The 20,477-nt window shown below is 38.4% G+C and overlaps 1 protein-coding gene across 6 annotated transcripts in view; it reads left to right on the forward strand.

Moving 5' to 3' along the window:
• Ptbp3 (polypyrimidine tract binding protein 3) overlaps positions 1-20,477 on the forward strand; it is an 86,315-nt gene that overhangs the window by 25,673 nt on the left and 40,165 nt on the right. For 4 of the 6 annotated variants that reach the window (XM_052716586.1, XM_052716581.1, XM_052716582.1 and 1 more), the window contains 2 exons: positions 10,389-10,558; positions 19,539-19,685. In XM_052716586.1, coding sequence (XP_052572546.1) covers positions 10,389-10,558; positions 19,539-19,685 — 317 coding nt within the window. The remainder of the gene's footprint in view (positions 1-10,388; positions 10,559-19,538; positions 19,686-20,477) is intronic. The other 2 variants (XM_052716584.1, XM_052716585.1) reach the window with 1 other exon arrangement.

A 20,477-nucleotide genomic window follows, 5' to 3' on the forward strand; every position in this document is an offset into this window, starting at 1 on the left:
GATTAACCTGGAAGACAGCAGAAAGCTGAAGTAGAGAGTTGATTACATACACTGTGGGGTAGCTACAGCGGATAAGCTTCTGAAAGGTTTGTGCCACTGAGAGGAGGGAAGCCTTTTGCAGCAGTTGAGGGGGCAGGTTATTTAGTCTAACTTCATGGACTGTTTTCATGGGGTCCAGAGCTGAGGCAAGAGCCATATCTGAAGGGACAGACTAGCTTTCTGCCCTTGTTAAATATTAAGCTTTACAGCATTAGTTGTCTCTGGAGACTGATCTTTGGGGGTCAGGTGCCATGGATCATTGGGAGTTTGTCTTGGAATGTTTGTGTAAGACAGCACAGGTTGCTCGAGAAGGCTCCAAGCAGTTGAGTTTTGATTGTTAAATGTGGAGACTGAAGGATTTGTTTTTGACGTTTTTGTCTCTATGATTTTCAGTAAGAACAGTGTTCTTACCTTGAGTATGTGGCACCAATATTTTCTTTTTTTTTTTTTTTTTTAAAGATTTATTTATTTATTATGTATACAGTGCTCTGTCTGCATGTATCCCTGCAGGCCAGAAGAGGGCACCAGATCTCATTACAGATGGTTGTGAGCCACCATGTGGTTGCTGGGAATTGAACTCATGACCTCTGGAAGAACAGCCAGTGCTCTTAACCGCTGAGCCATCTCTCCAGCCCAATATTTTCATTTTAGTATTACCTCAAAACGTTTTTTCATCTTAGCCAGGACTCGGGAAGCTGAGGCAGGAGAATTTTGAATTCAATGACAGCAAGTTCCTAGGCCAGCCTTCACTACAAAATTCTATCCTACCTCAAAATGATGATAGCAACAATTTTTACCTTTAATGTTGAACTTTTAAAACTGAATTTAAATATATTAGGTAGAATGACTCCTCTAATGTTAAGTTGGATTCCACTGAAAGAATTCAGAAGTATGCCAGTATTGTGTAATAGTTGATTTCCTGAAGTTAGTAAATGATGACAAAACTGAACGGTTAACAGTCTGCTAATGGAGTTGCTAACTGTCTCTTTATGGCATATACAGGAAAAGCTGCATGTGAAATTAAGGAAAATTGTGAATTGATTCATTGCAAGATATTAAACAGAATAGTGATAAAGTTATATTTCATGTGTACTTTGCCCATGAAAGGGTGTATGTGTGAGGGAGAGAGTGACTGAAAGCTGTTAGAAAAAGCTAACTATTCCTACTTACTCATATTCTACTGTATCTGCTGCTTTTAAATCAAAGGCTCTGTATGTTGTCCCTGAATTTGTAAAGATGTCCGTCTTTCATTGATTAACTTTCAGATTTAACTGCTCTGTCTAAATGAGTAGATGAGACTGTAGCAGAAACCTGTGGCTAAGGAATTCAATCTATGAATACCATTCTGGCTTTTTTTGGTACAACTAACAATATAGACAGATATATTTAAAATGAAGATTTTTATGTTGTCTGAGGATATTGGAACATTGGTGCCAAGTTATGACTTCCCCAGGCAACTTGGGACTTACAGTTATTCTCTTTAAATGTTGTTAATGTTCTTTTAAAATCTCATCCTCTGTGGGCTGCTGAGGTGCTCAGGAGGTAAAGGTACTTGCTGCCAAGCCTGGTGACCTGAGTTTCCTCCCCAGGTTTTACATGTGGAAGGAGAGACCTGACTCCTGTTGTTGTCCTTTGACTTCACAGGTCTGCTGTGACACAAGCATGTCTGCACATGCACACATGTGTACACACAAGATCAGTAAATAAAATGTAGCTAGAAAGAACAGAAACCTTTCTTTCTTGTAGCTACATATCCTGTAAGAGATTTAAATTACGAAGCTTAGTTCTAAAATAAAGAATATCTCTTCTTACGAGCTTTACCTGTAAAACAGACTTGTAGAGATTTTTATTCAACTTACATTAAATTTATGTTACTATAATATACTGGTTTCACTGTGTGTGTGTGTGTGTGTGTGTGTGTGTGTGTGTCTGTGTCTGTGTGTGTATGTGTACACAGGGCAATGTTTTCTATTTGGCAACTTGAACATAGTTCTGTGCTGTTAAGGTTTTTTTCTTTTATGCCTTCTAATAATTATGAAAAAGAATTCCATACTTCATGAATTCTGCTATCCCTTTAAATAAAGTTGTATAAACTAATGGCAGAAACTGTGATACTATTTCTTCTTATTCTTGTTTTTATTTTAGCCTATTGTTACTCAGATTAAACAGCTACTTTCAAAATCTTACTTTTGGTTAGAGGTGGTTTTGACTAATAAGTAGTATTATATGGGACCTGTGGGGCATCTCTGTATACTGTTTTTCTTTTCTCCTACTGCTTGGAGGAGTTCTGTCTTCTGTCTGAGATTTTAAGGATGAGGATTACATTTTTTTTTTTTTTTTTTTTTGGTTTTTCGAGACAGGGTTTCTCTGTGTAGCTTTGCGCCTTTCCTGGAACTCGCTTTGGAGACCAGGCTGGCCTCGAACTCACAGAGATCCGCCTGGCTCTGCCTCCCGAGTGTTGGGATTAAAGGCGTGCGCCACCACCGCCCGGCTTGAGGATTACATTTTAGCAAGAGACAAAACCTAAAGTCTTGAGGCACTCATAGTGTTGTATGTTGCTATTATAAATATATAATACTAACTTCACAAGTATAATGTTAAATGAAAGCCAGTATATGTTATATGATTGGGTCATTTATGTAATGTTTAAAAACACAAAAATACTAATCTATTTTGTGAGAAATCAAGCTAATGATATGCTTGGAAGATAAATGTAAATGGAAAGAGGAAAGACTCAAGTATATACAACACTTGTGTGTTTCTGTGTGAGTGAATGCTGTTGTGTGTGGGTGTCTCAAGATACCAGTAGAGGGTGTTGGATCCCTTAGAACTGGGGTTGTAGGTGGTCATCAGCCACCTACCTGGTGTGGATGCTGGGAATTGAACTCAGGTCCTCTGGGAAGAGCATTAACAAGAGGTTTTACCCTCTGAGCTGTCTTTCCAGCCCAGTGTTCGCCTGCTGATTATGTGGTCTATTTATTTATGGAGCTATGGTAATAGTTATACTAATTCATTATATGACTCCAGTGTAAAACGAAAGCTATAGAGAAATACTTTGATACAGTTATGAATTCTAACATGTACACAGGATGAACACAGTATGTACATGGTTGAATGTGTATGTGATTAGGACTCTTAGTGGTCCCTATGATGTCTGTTTTCCTTTCCTTTCAAAACAGAATTCTCAAATTATTACTAGACTTGCATATAAGAATAAAAATCCGATTTCCTTCTCCTCCTTGAAACTGGAAGGTCAGTAGAAAAAGAAGATTGACAAGGATGAAGTTCAGCTTTAACTTTCTTTTTACCTCTCCACTAGGGAAGGGAATGATGGTGATTGTGGTGATTTGACTAAGAATGCCTCAGTAGGGTCATATATTTGAATGCTTAGTCATCAGGGAGTGGTACTACTTGAGAAGGATTAAGAGGTGTGGCCTTGTTGGAGGAAGTGTATCTCTGGGAGGGGTGGAGTGGGGTGGGGGGTTTGGAAGCCCAAGCCAGGCTCAGTGTCAGTCTATCTGTCAGCCAGTGGATCAGGATGTAGCGCTCACCTACTTCTCCCGCATCATATGTGCTACCATGTTCTCAGCCATAATGATAATGAACTAAACCTCTGGAACTGCAAGCAAGCCCTTAGTGAAGTGCTTTATTTTATAAGAGTTGCCTTGGTGGTGGTGTCTCTCCACAGAATAGAACAGTGACTAAGAAGTGATAGAGTGCTATTTTACATTTTAAGAAAGTAGTCATAAGTTATGAGAAGATTGTATTAGAAAATCCGGTTCCTAATCAAGAAGTGAAATCCCCTGTCACCTACCCATATTTCAGAAGATCTAGAAATATTCCCAAGTCTGTAGTTTGGGGTTTGAATTACAGCACTCTCACCTTTATTTTGAGTTAACGTAACATATGAAATAATATGCCCATGATTGGCCTAGCTTAATCCATACATATGAGAACAGGTCCAAAACAGGAAATTATAAAATATGTCACTACAGCAAATAAATGGAGATAAAACCTTATAACAAATTAATAACATAATTAGGCCCAGAGGTGGTGATGCACACCTTTAATCCCAGCACTTGGGAGGCAGAGGCAGGTACATCTCTGTGAGTTTGAGGCCAGCCTGGTCAACAGAGCAAGTTCCAGGACAACCAGGACTACACAGAGAAACCTTGTCTCGAAAACCAAAAACCAACAAATGAATAAAAATAAAAGCATAATTATAGCTGTAATAAAACAGAAAAAGAAACTAACAAAGTATGATAATGAATTATTACCAAAATCTAGTAATCAAAAGATCAGTAATGGATGAACTTGGGTCTAGCTTATTTTCTATGACTCTTCTTTGAGAAACCACACCCATTCTCTGGGGTATGTCTTACTCTCTTCTGAGCAATTTAGTGCTTAACCATATATTGAAATATCTCTATTAAATCTCAGCCCTGCTTAATTAAAAACGATTTAAAAAGCCATTTTCATTACAGTTTAAAATAAGACAAATAACAGTTATAATTTACTACTACCATCTAACTTATTTAGAGGGAGGTGCCAGTGAATAATTAACAAATTAGTGAAATAATCTTTGTATTTAAGTACCTGAAATTACCTTCATTACAAAGTCTGGAAGACTAATGACATAGCTTGTATGAGGTTCTGGGTGCAATACCCAGAATTACAAAGGCAGCAGTACACTAACAGTACATATCTAGTAACAAATACAGATGGAAAAATAGTAATAATCTAAATGAACTTAAACATGGTAGTACTTACCTATGCTCCTCTAACTCAGGAGGCTGAGGGAGGAAGGTTATGAGCTGAAGGCAACCTTGGGGTACAAAATGTGTTCCAGGCCAAACAGATCAACAAAGTGAGACCCTGTCTCAGTTCCCGCCTCCAGAAAACTAAAGTTTATGTGCATATGACAATGTTAGAAAGAAGTTACTTGAAAGTTTGTCATTTGTGTAAGAAATTCTAGCAGTTGGAAAAGTAGCCTAGTCATAAAGTACTTGTCTCATAAATACTTTAATCCCACATAAAAAACTGAGAGCATGGTTGTAATACTAGCTTTGATGTGGTGAGACTAGAGAACTACTGGAGTTTGTGGCCGTCTGTTCCAGCCTAACTGAGGAACTAATTTAAATCAGTGAGACCCTCTCTTCTCAGAGAGGTGGACATCGTTCCTGAGGATGACACCCAATGTTGGTTTCATTCATACATGTGGATCTGAGCACAAACATGAAAGAAAAATACTAACTGCAAAGGAAACATGCGATGGTGACAGTATTCTGTCTCAAGTTTGGTGGTTATAATACAGATACATAGATCTGTCAGATCATCAAAATCTGTATTGCTTGACATTTCTTTAGTTTTGTGGTAGACATACAAGATTGGTTTCATTCTTTTTTTTTTTTTTTAAAGATTTATTTATTTATTATGTATACAGAAGAGGGTACCAGGCCAGATCTTATTGCAGATGGTTGTGAGCCACCATGTGGGTGCTGGGAATTGAACTCGGGACCTCTGGAAGAGCATTCAGTGCTCTTAACCTCTGAGCCATCTCTCCAGCCCTGGTTTCATTCTTTGAGACAATATTTCCCTGAGTAGCCCAGGCTGTCCTCAGCATCTACAGTACTGGGTTATAGGGGTGTGCCACTGAATCCACCTGGGATACAATATAATAATAAATAAAAACAACATCAACACCCTGAGCATTGTGGCTGGAGAGATGACTTGGCAGTTAATGTTTGTTGCTCTTTCAGAGGACCTGAATTCAGTTCCCAGTACCTACATCAGGAGGCTCCCAATTGTCCAGTAACTAACAGTTGTAGATGTTCCAATGCTGCTCCCTTTTGGCCTTTACAGGTGCCTGCACACACATGTGGCATACACATAAATAATAAAATTCAAAACAAAATAAGACCTGGCAGGGTGGCTCTCATCCTCTAATTCTCAAACCTGTGAGGTGAGGCTAGAAATAGAAAGATGGGTGAATATCAGGCCTGCCTGGGCTTAATAAAGAAACTGTTTCCAAACAAGGGTTGGGGAATATAACATTATAGTAGAGTATTTGCCTAGCATTTTCACGGCCCTAGGTTTACTCTCTACCACTGCCAAATAAACGGATAAGTAAACAAAGTATAGACACTTCCACATACATGATATTTGATAATTTTTAGTGTTTACTTGGTGAAATACAACATTTATAAAAACTATATATTACTATTTCCATATTGTTTGTTAATACCATATTCTGTTTATTTATTGCATGTGTGTGTGGGAGTGTGTGCCGTGGTGCATTCAGAGGACAGCTTTCAAGACTGTTCTCTCCTTCCACCTTGTGCTTTCTGCGAATCATACTTGGGTCATCTAGTTTGTTAATAGGTACCCATTGAGCCATCTTGCAGGAGCCCTACTTTGGCTTTTCATGTTCACATGTTTGTTTATGAACATTTCTGCAACTTCAGGTTTTTTTGTTTGTTTGTTTGTCTCTCTGTGTAGTTTTGATTCCTGTCCTGGATCTTGCTCTGTAGCCCAGGCTGGCCTCGAACTCAGAGAGATCCACCTGGCTCTGCCTCCTGAGTGCTGAGATTAAAGGCGTGCTCCACCAACGCCCGGCGTAACTTCAGATTTTTTTTAAATCAAGTCTTTTAAATAGTCTTTTTTTTTTCTGAAGTAGACTTTTAAATTTTTTTTTGACTTTTAAATTTTATAGATAACATTTTCAATTAGTGTGTAGCAGTGTCCTGAACTACTGAAAACATCAAGAAAAAAAATTAGAATTATTTGACACCAAATAGTAGAAACAATGTAATTTTTACGTTGAAAAGTTTTGTTTTGTTTTTAAAGAAAAAACAGATATGCAGTTGATTACTTTGTATTAGACATTGTGCCAGGCATTTAAAAGATGCTGAAAGTTAAGATGATTTAGTTTTATAATTTCCCTGTTATCATATTTATAGGAAAATTTGAGGTATAGTAAGTAACAAGTAGTCTGTCCAGAACGGAACATCTGATTGAACAGCTGACCAAGTGCCCTTTCCCTTCTCCTTTTTTTGCCCGCCCTTTCCTCAGTGTTGACCATGTATTTTTATGATGCAGAACAGTTATTGATGTAAAAATGCTTGTTTATAACTGCTTGTGTCTTGGTAAAGTTTGCCATGTTAGATCTATTGATAGTGCAATGCACTGGGAGTTCAAATAATTGCTCGCTTCTAGCATTCCGTTTTTCAAGCACAGGATATCTCTGTCAAAAAAACAACTTCCGTTTTTAAATTTTAGTTTTGATTTACCTATTCTATATGTGTGGTTGTTTTGCTTCCATGTGTGTCTGTGCACCATGTGTGTACTTGATGTCCAAGCTGGTTAGAAGAGGGCATTGGATTCCCTGGAACTGGAGTTGTGGATGGATACTTGTGAGCCATTATGTGGGTGCTGAGAATCAAACCCAGGTCTTTTACAAGAGCAACAAATGTTCTTCACCTCTAAGCCATCTCTCTAGCCCCAGAAACAACCGTAATGTTCCTTTATTATGTTTAGACTATTCAGGATGAGCTTACAGTAACTCCATGCCTTGAGCAGTTTCTTCAAGTACTTAATGCCATGGTGGTCATTAGTGTTGAGCTCTCTAGGTCCCAGAGTATGCCCTTGCTCAGCTTCTGTCTGAATGGCAGGTGTTTGGGGGTTTAAGTCTACTAACAATATTGCAGAACTACCATTTGTTACTCATATGTGTAAACCTGCTCATCTGCCCACTCTCCTGCCCTCCCTCCCCACCCCCTGGAAAACTGACAGTATCTGTTGAATTTGCTTGCCCTTTTCTAGGAGTGCCAAAATACTTTAGAGATTTTTGTGGTTAAAAACTGCCTTTACAGTTAGACCTTAATTTTGATATTTATGGAACTAAATTAAGTCAGTTTAGGTGAAAAAGCTTTAAAATAAGGAACTAAAGGATATTTTAGTTATTTGGAAGTCTGTCAGGGTTCTTAGAGCTAGGTATTAACATGATAGACTTTTGGTTAGGTTGTCATATTAAATTCTGAGGACATGGGTAGGGATCCATAGGAAAGGAGATCGAAAAGGGACAAGGTCAGAAGTGCTGTTGGTGATATTTAGAGTGGAAATGAAAGAAGTCAGAAGTGAATTTTGAGAGACAAGGCTGTGTTTCTTGATGTAGTCGTTTAATTCACCAGTAAATATGTCAGTGCCTATTTGTTGGTTCTGTCCAGGACACTTCCTGAATTCATGGAAAATTTGGGAGCAAGTGTTGTGTGTATGGGTGTTCAATTCATTCATGTATTTTTAGGTCAAGTTGTGTATGCCACAGACATGGCATAAAGTATTGTTGTATTTATATATGGTCCTCATGATAATTATTTAGGATTATAGGTAGTATATTTGCATTAGTGTTTAGGGAAAAGATATTAGGGGTTTGGCAAGACTGTATTTTTCTGTCAGTATTGGCAAATATATTTAATATTTAAAGCAGTATAATGAAACTTTTACTTTTAAATAATTATATTCAACCTGTCTTCATTCTCTTCTTAGAAAAATATTTCTGAATTTCATCTGCATAAACTTGAGTAATCATTATAGGCAAGTTAATCCTAGTTAGTAAGATTTAAATAAAATCTGGCTATGTGCTGGGATATGAGTTACTTTTGCAACAGCCATTCTGAAATTTCAGGGCAGAACAGCACTCTTGTGGACATGCTGTACTGCAGATGGGCAGTACATCTGTAGTTTGAAGTATGTAAAGGGTATTGGAAAATGTGGATTTCAACCAGGGTCTGCTGTGGTGGTATTGTGTTCCCCAAAACATTGTGTACCTTAATAAACTTATCTGGGGTCAGAGAACAGAAAAGCCACAAGATACTTAGGCTAGAAAATGTTAGCACATGCCTTTAATCCTAGCATTCCAGAGACAGAAATCCCTCTGGATCTCTGTGAGTTCAAGGCCGCATTGGAAACAGTCAGGCATGGTGACTCATGCCTTTAATCCCAGAAAGCAGCCTTTAATCCCAGGGAGTGGTGGTAGAAAGCAGAAAGGTTTATGAGGCGTGTGGACCAGAAACTAGAAGCATTTTGCTTGGTTAAGCATTTGGCTGGTTAAGCTGAGGATCTGGCAAGGTGAGATAGCTGTGGCTTGTTCTGTCTCTCTGATCTACCAGCATTGACCCCAATAACTGGCCTTGGGTTTGATTTTATTAATAAGAACTTTAAGATTCATGCTACGTCTGGCGCTCAACGTGGGGCAGATAAGTTTATTAAGGTACATAATATTTTGGGGAACACAATACCACCACAGTCTGCTTATTATTACTGGGTAGGATTATCATAAGAACACAAAATTTAGCTAGTAAAGATAGAGTGATAAAACCTATAATGCCTGAGAAATACACTAACATTTGACATGTAGCTCATCCACATCTCCTTGGTTGTGTTAGATACAAATTGTATATTATAATCTTTTCTAAAACTTATTGTTTTAATTATTTTTTACTTAGTAGTACAAGGAATTGGAAAAGGGTCTGTAAAAATATATTAGCGGGGTTGGAGCTATTGCTGAATTGTTGAGAGCACTTGGTGCTGTTGCAGAACACTCGGGTTCAGTTTTCAGCACCCACAGGGCAGCCTAAAACTCTGTAATGTCAGCACCAGGGACTCCAGTACCCATTTCTGGTTCCTTGGGTACCAGACATGTAGATTGTACATACATGTGTGCAGGAAAAACACTCATCCCCATAAAAATAAACTTACATATATGAGACGTTCTGAATATTGTTCCGAACATTGAGTTTAGAGGTATAGTCGTACCTCAGTTAATGATTGGCATGCATCTCGCCCGTTTTGTCATTAGTAAGTAAACATCCTAGCGTGTGCTTACACTTACTTACTACACACTTAGTTTACATACACACATATGGTATATGTGGTTTAGCCCGTGCCCCAGCCTGCAAGTCTATACAGATTGTCACTGTATTGAATACTGCAGGTATTTGTAGTTAGTGCTGTGTATCTAAACATAGAAAAGGTAGACTTGAGTTGAGTGCTTACTCCATGAAGGTGGTATATATGACTCTTTATGAAGTAATATACTTCATTTATCCTAATACTTTTCCTTTAAAAAAATCAGACAACAATTAAAAAAAAATACAATGGCCATGGTGAAAAGCCAAAAGTGGTTCAAGAGGTAGTTGGTTTTATTTTCTACTCATATCATTTTTATCAACCCCATAGCTCCATGAATTTCAAATCTAATATACTAGAAGGTCAAGTGTGACAATTCAGTTAAATGCAGTATGTCAACCCAAATTAGTTTCAGTAATTTAAAAAAATCTTATGTTTTTTAGCTAATGGGAATGACAACAAGAAATTTAAAGGAGATAGACCTCCCTGTTCGCCTTCCCGTGTTCTCCATCTTCGCAAAATTCCATGTGATGTCACCGAAGCAGAGGTCATATCATTAGGTCTACCGTTTGGCAAAGTGACTAATCTTTTGATGTTGAAAGGAAAGAGCCAGGTATGTAATATTTAAAGACCAACACTGAGTGGTTATCTGCTGGGTGGTAGTATTTCAGATAACTTTGATTTTCCTGAACTTAAAAATTAACCAGTCGATTTGAGACAGGGTCTTTTTTTGTTGCTCTGGCTGGTGTCAAATTCATAAGCTCAAGTGACCTTTCTGAAATTCAGCCCTCCAAGTATCTGGGACCTCAGGAGTGTATGCCACCATGCAGCTCAGCTTTTCTTACTATCCGTGACCACAAATTAGTTTTTAAGTAGATTTTTTCCCCCCTTGTTTAACACAAGAAACAGGAGTATTTCTTTTCTATTGACTTGGGGTCATTTTCTTAAGCCCTATTTTGTATTTTACTTAATGTTTTCTACTATAGGATTTTTTTTTTGTTTTTGTTTTTCGAGACAGGGTTTCTCTGTGTAGCTTTGGAGCCAGCCTGTCCTGGAACTCACACTGTAGCCCAGGCTGGTCTCGAACTCACAGAGATCCGCCTGGCCCTGCCTCCAGAGTGCTGGAATTAAAGGCGTGCACCACCTCCGCCTGGCTTTAGGATGGTTCTTAAACATATTCTGTAATTACTGATAGAGAAGTTATAAATTATGCTTTGTTTGTCCAAGTAAAGACCAGTTAAGTTTTCCATACTACGCAGTTATCACTATAAGCTAAAGATCTAATTGGCTTTTACATGGGATTCAAGAGTTGGGAACAGCTAGGCATACTGGCACACACCTTTAATCCCAGTACTAGAGGAGCAGAGGCAGGTGAATCTCTGTGAGTCTGAGGCCAGCCTAATCTACATAGTGAGTTCCAGACAGCCAGGGCTGTATAGAGAGACCCTGTCACAAAACCAGAACCAACAACAGTAACAACAAAAAGAGTTGGGAGATACCTCATTCAGTAAAATAGAAATAAATATTTAGCTAGACATTTTTTAAAGGCTAGAGATTTAGCTCAGCAGTTAAGAGCACATGCTACTCATGCAGAGGACCTAGGTTCAGTTTCTAGCACCAGGGGGTCTGACACTCTCTCCTAATTCTATGGGCACTAGGTGCACATATATACAGGCAGGCAAACACGCACAAAAATCTAACTTTTTTAATGGATTGGTTTATAGTAGGCCAGTTTTCTTGTAAGAGCTAATCCCCTTTTTTAAAAAAAACTGATTGCTGTGAGTCTTTCACTCTGGTCTGTTGTAACCTGTTGCTTTAGGCTAGACTAAACCAATGTCATGTCCCTCAGTCCATAAAATCATTGAATACTATGTATATTCTAGTTGTAGAATTATCATGTAACTTCTTTAATATGAGAGACAGAAGAAAAGCTTCATTGTACAAATGAGTTTTTACATTTAATTATTTTTAAGATTTTATTACCTTTTTGTTGTTGTTTTGTGAGTTTCATACATGTTGTGATCATGTTTACCCCCTCTCTCCCAACTCTTCTCATATCCTCTTCTCTTTCCTACCCACCAAACTGGTTTTTTGTTTGTTTTTGTTTTCCTCCTCAACTTTCAGAACACATTTTAATGGATACATGCAAATATACAATTTGTATGTATGAATGGGATACTAATTGATGTTTTAATTCATGAGTATATCATATAATGTTTAAATCCGATTCAAAACATCTGGAACATTCTTTCTTCTTCCTCAACCCCCCTCTCCCCCCCGCTTTTTTTTTGGTAGGGACGGGTAGAGGGAGCAGTGTTAGGGTTTTTGCTTGTGCTTGTAAAAGTACTTTACCTTTGAGCTACAACCTGACAATATTATTTCTTTATGATAAAAACATTCAAAATTCTGTTTTCTAGCCTTTTAATTATATAGTATATTATCATTATTTTTATTCGCCCCCCCCCCCTTTTTTTTCTCCTTCCAGTTTTTCAAAACCAGGGTTTCTCTCTGCCTTGGCTGTCCTGGACTTACTATGTTGACCAAATAAACTAACAGATCTGCCTGCCTCTGCCTCACAAGTGCTGGGATTAAAGGTGTGAGCTACCACCCGATTTATTATAATTTTCTTCAATGATGTTACTGAGAGAAAGCACAATCAAACTTCTACTCCTATCTAAGGATAGCTTAGGCTCATTGGTCAACTTTGGGGAAAGTCTTTTGTCTCACTCGTTTTTCCCAGCCTCTGGTACCTACTACTCTGAGCCTAACTTGTGTGAGATCAGTATTTTAAAAGAGTCTACGAATGAATAAGATAATGCAATGCTTATCTTTTGTTGTTAAGCATAGTGTACTGAATACAACAATCTCCAGTTCCATCCATTTTGTCAAAAATGGCAGTTTTTTTTTGTAGCCCCCCCATGACTGAATTATTTCATTGTATACAGGTAACACATTTTCCTTATATATTCATTGGTTGATAAGCACCTGAGTTGTTTCTGTGTTTTGACTGCTGTGAGTAGTAATGGAATAAATATGGGAGTATAGCTGTCTCTGTGACTCTCTGGTTTTGTTGCTTTTGAATAAATACCTAGTAATGAATTGCTAGATCATAGGTTAGCTCTATTTAATTTTTTTTATAAAAAGAAATCTCTTTACTGCATGCATCATAGCTACATCAATTTATGTTCCCACTAGCAGTACAAACAAGGCTTTTTTTTTTCATATTCTTAGCACACTGTTTTTTGTTTTGGTTTTTTTTGGGGGGGGGAGGCAGGGTCTCACTGTGTAATTAGTCCAGGTTGGCCTTGAAATCAGATTCTCCTGCCTCTGTCTCATGATTCCTGGTATTTATGATGCATACCATCATGCCTTGCCCCTCCCCTTAGTATTTTGACAATAGCCATTCTGTTATCAAACAGCTAATTGTAAGTTTGATTTTTATTTTTCTGATTAGTGGAATTGAGTATTTTTTTTTCAAACAGCTGTTGACCATTTGTTTTCTTTTGGAAAAAAAAGTGTGTAGGTCTTTTATCTGTCCCCTACCCACCAAGGACAGGGTCAAACTAACCTCTCACCTTTTTTTCTTGAGGAACCTCTTGCTTCCACCTCCTACCTTCTGGAGTTACAGCATGTACAATATTAGTGCTCTAACTCCTGAACTGTGAGGCCCTCCCTCACCTTATAGCTGTGTACAAGCAGGCCCAGCTCTATTACCTGGTTTTTAAAATAGAATTGTTTTTTAGTTTTGTAGTTGAATATTTGGAATTCCTCATCTATTCTGGATAATAACCCCTAATCAGATACATAGTTTACACATATTTTCTCCCATATAGTGTATCTTCCTTATCTCTGTGTCTCTTTGTCTCCTCTCCACCTCTTCATCGAAAACCGAACCAAAACAACAACACAATTGGATTTTTCAGTGTTTCTGCAACAGTTTTTCTTAAGGTGAATAAGGAAGCTTCATTTTTCGATACCTGACCAAATGTAGTACCTGTCATGCTCGTCGAATTGAATGCTTCTTGTTCCAACTCAGACCCTAGTAGGAAAAGTTCTCTTAACACATTTTTGGTTGTCCTGAAAATCTTGTATGCCTACCATTGTAATGAAGAAGATACCAACTCTAGGCCTTAGGAATTTTGTAGCACATTGTAATGTGTTGCCTGTTTCTTCTGCTTTTCTTGAGTAGTTCCATTTATAAATAATTCGGACATGACACTGGATAATGCCTGATTGAGTTCATTTTGTTTAATAAACAATATCCATATTTAATTTAGATGAAGTCACTAAGAATTAGAGACATCAAATAGCATTCTGTAGTATTCAATCTGTGCTTACATATTTCTTGGAATTTGGTACATGGCTATCACTAAAATCATAGTCTCTGCTACTAAAAATTGTATGGGTTGTATGTTCATATCTAAAATTGTCTGTGAAAGGCAGTCTACATGCAAGCCCACAGCTTCTCTTTGTGTTTACTGTTGATTCTGTAAGTTAACCATAGCTGTTGTGTTTTATTTTGGTCTTTGTAGCTAGAGTTTTTCTGCCTGGCCCACAGTCAGGACAAATCTCTCTCACCTGCCAGTCCCAAGCCGCTTAAACCCGATCAAATAAACACAGAGACTTATATTGGTTACAAACTGTATGGCCGTGGCAGGCTTCTTGCTAACTGTTCTTACAGCTTAAATTAATCCAGTTCCATTAATCTATACCTTGCCCCGTGGCTTGTGGCTTACCGGTACTTTACATCTTCCTTATCCTGATGGCGGCTGGCAGTGTCTCCGACTCAGCCTTCCACTTCCCAGCTTTATTCTCCTCCTTGTCCTGCCTACACTTCCTGCCTAGCCAATGGCCAACAGTGTTTTATTTATTGACTAATTAGCAACACATTTGCCATACAGAACATCCCACAGCACTTCCCCCATTTTTTTTTTTTCAAAAAGGAAGGTTTTAACCTTAACAAAGTAAAATTACATATAATTTGGGAATTTGGGCGTAGCTTCTCTTACTATTTCCTGCTGGAGGGGGGCGCTGTATCTTATGGGGACACAAAGAATATTTTAGGATTATGGAGTAGTAGTCCATGAGGGTGTATCGTCTGAGCCAGTTGCCTTGAAATGGTTCTGGATGTTGGATCATCTGGGCCATGGTGTCATCGGAGACCTTTCAGGTGGTCTTGGCTGGTCAAACCTGATGTGTCTTAATCTGGAACAAATCCATAGCCTCTGGCTTTCTGTGGAAACAAAAGCAGAGTCTCCTTTCCAAAGTAACATATCCTTATATCCAAATTTTGAAGTCAAGGTACCTTTAAAATATGCATATTGGTTTAACTCAGCTTCCTTTACAATCAAATATCTCTCTGTAGTTAAGAATCCCAAAGACAACACAATCCAGATTTTCTGTGTGATATCCATCTTTACGGGGCTTATTTTTTATATTAATTTTACTGTCTCTTTAAAGACTTTATTTTTTAAAACTATGTATTTGTTTCTGTAACTGTATATATCACCTTTTTAATCTCTTTCAAGCCTACGTATATTTTACACACATTTTAAACTATTACATCTGAATCTGTCTTATTGTGAATCTATTGCTTTAAGCTGCAGCAGCTGTGACTGCTGGCTCTGCCCACCTCAGCTTCCCAACATGGCGGCGGTAGTTTACCACCAGCTCTGGGAGCTATCGTGGGTCTCTATGCTTTTATCCAAGCAGCGTGTAGCCCAGAAACCTCTTTTTTTGTTTTGTACTAGCAAAGGCTAAATCCACCATGCAGCTTAATGTGCCACTTGCAGAGGCCTCATTCCTGCCATACAGCAGGTCAAGCACGCACGCTAGGAACCCACCAGTAGCTCAAACCGGCAGCTGCCGCTCATTTGAGAGAGACAATTAGGAACTGTTTTTAGCTCCGTTTTAGAATCTTTTTTCAGTTTTTAGGTGGAAACTCTTGCCACCACGTTGGATGCCATTTGTAGATGTATCCAACCTTCTTATTAAATAAGAAACACAGAACCAATGCAAAGAAGAAAGCCAAGAGGTCAGAGCTAAGAGCTAAAACCTTACCCTTCCTCCTGCGGTGGTCCTACCTCTCCGAACCAGAGCTACCCCTGTGTTAAAGTCTTTATATAGAGTTCCTGTCCTGCCTTCTCATTGGTTGTAAACCCAACCACATGACCGCCTCCTCACGGCCTGTCTGTATAGGCCTCCAGGTTTTCCATGATTGGTATTAAGATTGAAGGCATGTGTATCCAATAATGGCTGTATCCCTGAACACACAGAGACTTACCCAGCTCTGCCTACCAAGTGCTGGGATTACAAGAGTACGCCACCACTGCCCTGCTTTCCTATGGCTTGCTAATAGCTCTGACCCCCAGGCAACTTTATTTATTAACATACAAATAATATTTTAATACAAATAAAATATCACCATAGGTCATGGAGCTCTTTTAGTAATACATTTCACCAAGAGATTGTGATGCCATTGGAAACACTTGAGAAAGTGGAATGTTAGGGAGAGAGTTGGTGATAGTTTCATCAGCTTTCTCCCTGGGTAGTACTTTGGATTATAACTTTCAGATTATGAAAGTAGAACTCTTTACCAGTTATTTTGAAAAAGCATCAGTAATGCCTTGTCTGGATTCCATATGGAAAATTTGTGTTTGTTTTTAAGATTTATTTAAAAATTTTTATGTGTATGTATGTTTTGCCTGCACTCACATATGTGCACCTTGTACATACCTAGTACTCAAGGAGGTCAGAAGAGGGTGATGGATCGATCATTTGGGAGTAGAGTTAGAATTCTGAGCTGCCAAGTGGTACTGGGAATCAGACCTGGGAGCAGATCAGCCAGTGTTCTTCAGTTTGTTTATTCTGAGACCAAGGGCTCACTTTTGTGGAGAACAGGCTGGCCTGAAATTCATGGAGATCCATCTGCCTCTGCCTCCCAAGTGCTGGGATTAATGTCTGCCACCCTGCCCGGCTGCAGCCAGTGTTCTTAACCAGGCTGGCCTTGAACTCACAGAAATCCGTCTGCCTGTTTTTACCTCCTAAATTCTGGGATTAAAGGCGTGCACCACCATGTCTTTGTCTGGCTTACTCAACATTTTAATAATTTATATTTCCAATGCCTATTATAGATGCTTATGTTAATTTTTGACCAGGTTTTTTTGCATAAATTTGAGATACTCTTATAGGTAGTTCTGAGTGCTCAGTATGGTTGATATGTTTATATTCTTTTTCATCAGCCATTAAAAAAGGAGACAAACCTTGATTCACTAAAAGTTTGTGTGGTGACACATACCTTTCTTTGATCCCAGCACTCAGAAGGCCAAGGCAGGGGATTTCTGAGTTCAAGGATAGCCTGGTCTACATAGTGAGTTCAAAGACAGACAGGTCTATATAGAGAGACCCTGCCTTCCCCAACAACAACAAAACGAAGAAGATTGTATTGCTGTTTTAATCCTATCACAGAAATCACGACAGTCTACAAAGCTAGAATCAATGCATAGTATAAGATCTAAATGTCAATAAGCTTCTTCCATCCCTGCTTTCCCATGCTATCTCTCCCGCCATGTATTAGTACAGTGATTATAGGTACCAAGTGTCACTTGAACGATTCATCAGTATTGAATTCACGTAGGAAGTTCCTATATTTCTTATTTCAGTAATTGATTCTTTGCATCTTATTTTAAAAATAGTCTTTATTTGGAGGGTTTGAAACTATTTTATTTTCTAGCATCTCCAGGTCTTATGTGAAATATTTGTGTTTATGTGCTATAAATGTGTACATGTGTGTTTTTAAGACTCCCTCAACACTTATATCTAAGCCCCAGGAGCATTAGCTAAAATACTGTGAGTTTCTGCTAAGGCGTGGATGATAGGATGCTGGATAAGGTAGTAAGTATATGTTCCAAAAGATTTCTTCACAGGAGCAAAGATGGATAAGTGGGTATGGAACGTAGCAAGCTCTTGGTGGACCTTAAATTAATGCTGTCTGCTGACAATGTATACTTGATTTCTCATTGTGGTCTACAGTTTTAAGTCTTATGAAGTTCTTATCATAAATCTTAAATTGGGAAACCTTTAAGTAATTAAAAGTATTTCACATGTATAATGAAAAAATTCACAAGTAGAGAATTTTTTTTTTTTTTGAAATGTGATATTACCCAGTCCTGTTCTTTGCTGGTAATAGTTCAAAGTGCTATGTGCAGGTAGGGGTGTGTGTGTGTGTGTGTGTGTGTGTGTGTGTGTGTGTGTGTGTGTGTGTATACATATATGTACACATATACATAATAATATGCAAATGTGTAAACATAATGTTTATGTGCATACAATGTGTGTATAAACATAATGTAGATATATAAAACAGAAAATACTTTATATAGGTTTATATGTAGCTTTTGTTTTAAAGTATACAGGATGAGTGTTGGTTAGAAGCATAATTGAAAAGTGAGAAAAACTGAATGTGGGGGCTGGAGAGATGGCTCAGTGGTTAAGGGCATTGGCTGCTCTTCTAGAAGATCTGGGTTGGGTTCCCATCACCCACATAGGTTAACAAATAAAGCTGCATCAGCCTATGGCAGGGAATAATGGGAACAACATATACTCACAGCATACAGAGAGACATCCTACAGCAGATAGCTGCATATTTTAACAGAGGGAACTGAGGCACAGAGGTGTCTGACCAAGTTACTGTAGGTAGGTGGAGATTTAAATCAGGTTTTTTACTCAGGCCATGACATTTCTTATTCCCTGCCATCAGATCAGATTGGTTGGCTCCTTGTTGGCAGTGTTTGAGATGACAGGAACTCTGATTGAAAAAGGAATGTTCCATTTCATTTGTAGAAGAAGAGCAAATTATTATGCCCAAATCCTATTTAAGAATTTAGGCAGAGTAGTACTTTTCCACCAACTGTCCCCCTTTCCTGCCCTCTAACATGTTTTTCAACTTTTCTTGTTTGTTTTAAAACAGAAAACAGGGTCTCACTGTGCTCTGTACCAGGCTGTCCCAAAACTCAGAGATTCTCCCACCTCTGCTCCCAGTACTGAGATTAAGGTGTTCACCACCACACTCACACTTGGAGTTTTGTTTTTAAGTCCTTTATTTGGCCCCATTGAATGAAATTCTATTATCTCTTTTGTGTACTCTAGCAATTTAGCCCCAAGATTTTAACAACAACAAAACCCATTAAATCATAACTCCTCAAAGTATTTATTTGTCATGGTGATGCAAACATTTATTTTTACCTTTGTAACTATTTTTAGGCATTTGAAGAAACAGAAGTGAGAAAAAAACAAAATAATTACCAACTGGCAATTTCCCAAATTGTGTCCGTCCCCCTGCCCCCCAACGTACACACAGGGTTTCTTTGTATAACAGCTCTAGCTCACTTTGTAGGCCAGCTGGCTTTGAACTAACTCATGGAGATCTCTTGCTTGAGTGCTGGGATTAAAGGTGTGTGGGCTTCGAAAACTTTTATTGAACCCAATTTTCCAAATTTATTCCATTGACTTGGGGACAATGTCATGTATGGTAAGAAAGCAGGCGTTTAGACCAGTATACAGTAATTCTTAACCATCTTTTGTGTTTATTGCAGGCCTTTTTAGAAATGGCTTCTGAAGAAGCTGCTGTTACTATGGTAAATTATTACACTCCTGTTACTCCTCATCTACGAAGTCAGCCTGTTTATATCCAGTATTCCAATCACCGAGAACTTAAGACTGACAATCTGCCTAATCAGGCTGTAAGTATTATAGGCATCTGTAAGAATAATTATAGAAACGTGGTATCATAACTTAAAATTAATTTTCTATACTTTAGAGAAGAACTACCATATATTCATTTAAGTGCACTTTATTATAATTGAGTATATAATTTGTTCTTAAAGGCTTAACAATAAAAACAGTTTTGGTTGGAAAAGTTGGAAGTTACGACATTAGAAATGACACTTATTAGGGTCACATTCTTGTAATCCAAGCAATAGGAAGCTGGACTATACAGGAAGACTCTCAAAAAAAGCAAGAAGTAACATTTTTCCCCCTCAAAACTATTTTCACTGCTGTGGGATGTCTTTCTGTACACTGTGAATATGTGTTGTCCCCATGGTTAATAAATAAGCTGCTTTGGTGGCTCTTTGTCTAAGAGTAGGACCTGTGAGATTTCCCTCTTCCAGTTTAGCATTTCTATTGGTGTTGTTCTTGTTCAGGTCTTGGCTTAGGCAGCCACATGTTGATGTAGGTATCCTAGATGTGGCTTCCCAGTCATTTCTAGGAGATAGCATCTCATAGCAGACTTCCTGTCCTCTGTCTCTTACAATCTCTTCCCTTTCCCCCCATGATGTTCCCTGAGCCTTGGATGCAGGGATTGTGTTGTAAATGTATGGGCGGGGGCGCTGGCTGGGCACCTGATGATCAGTTGTTCTCTGCATTTTGACCAGTTACAGTTTTCTGTAATGATCTCCTGTCTGCTGCAAAGTGAAGGCTGTTTGATGAAAGGTCATCTGTGGGTATATGCGGGAGTTTTTGTCCAGTCAACT

This window comes from Peromyscus californicus, unplaced genomic scaffold (assembly GCF_007827085.1).
Source record: "Peromyscus californicus insignis strain IS unplaced genomic scaffold, ASM782708v3 Scaffold_5__1_contigs__length_169319896, whole genome shotgun sequence".
In the NCBI taxonomy this organism is placed as follows: domain Eukaryota; kingdom Metazoa; phylum Chordata; class Mammalia; order Rodentia; family Cricetidae; genus Peromyscus; species Peromyscus californicus.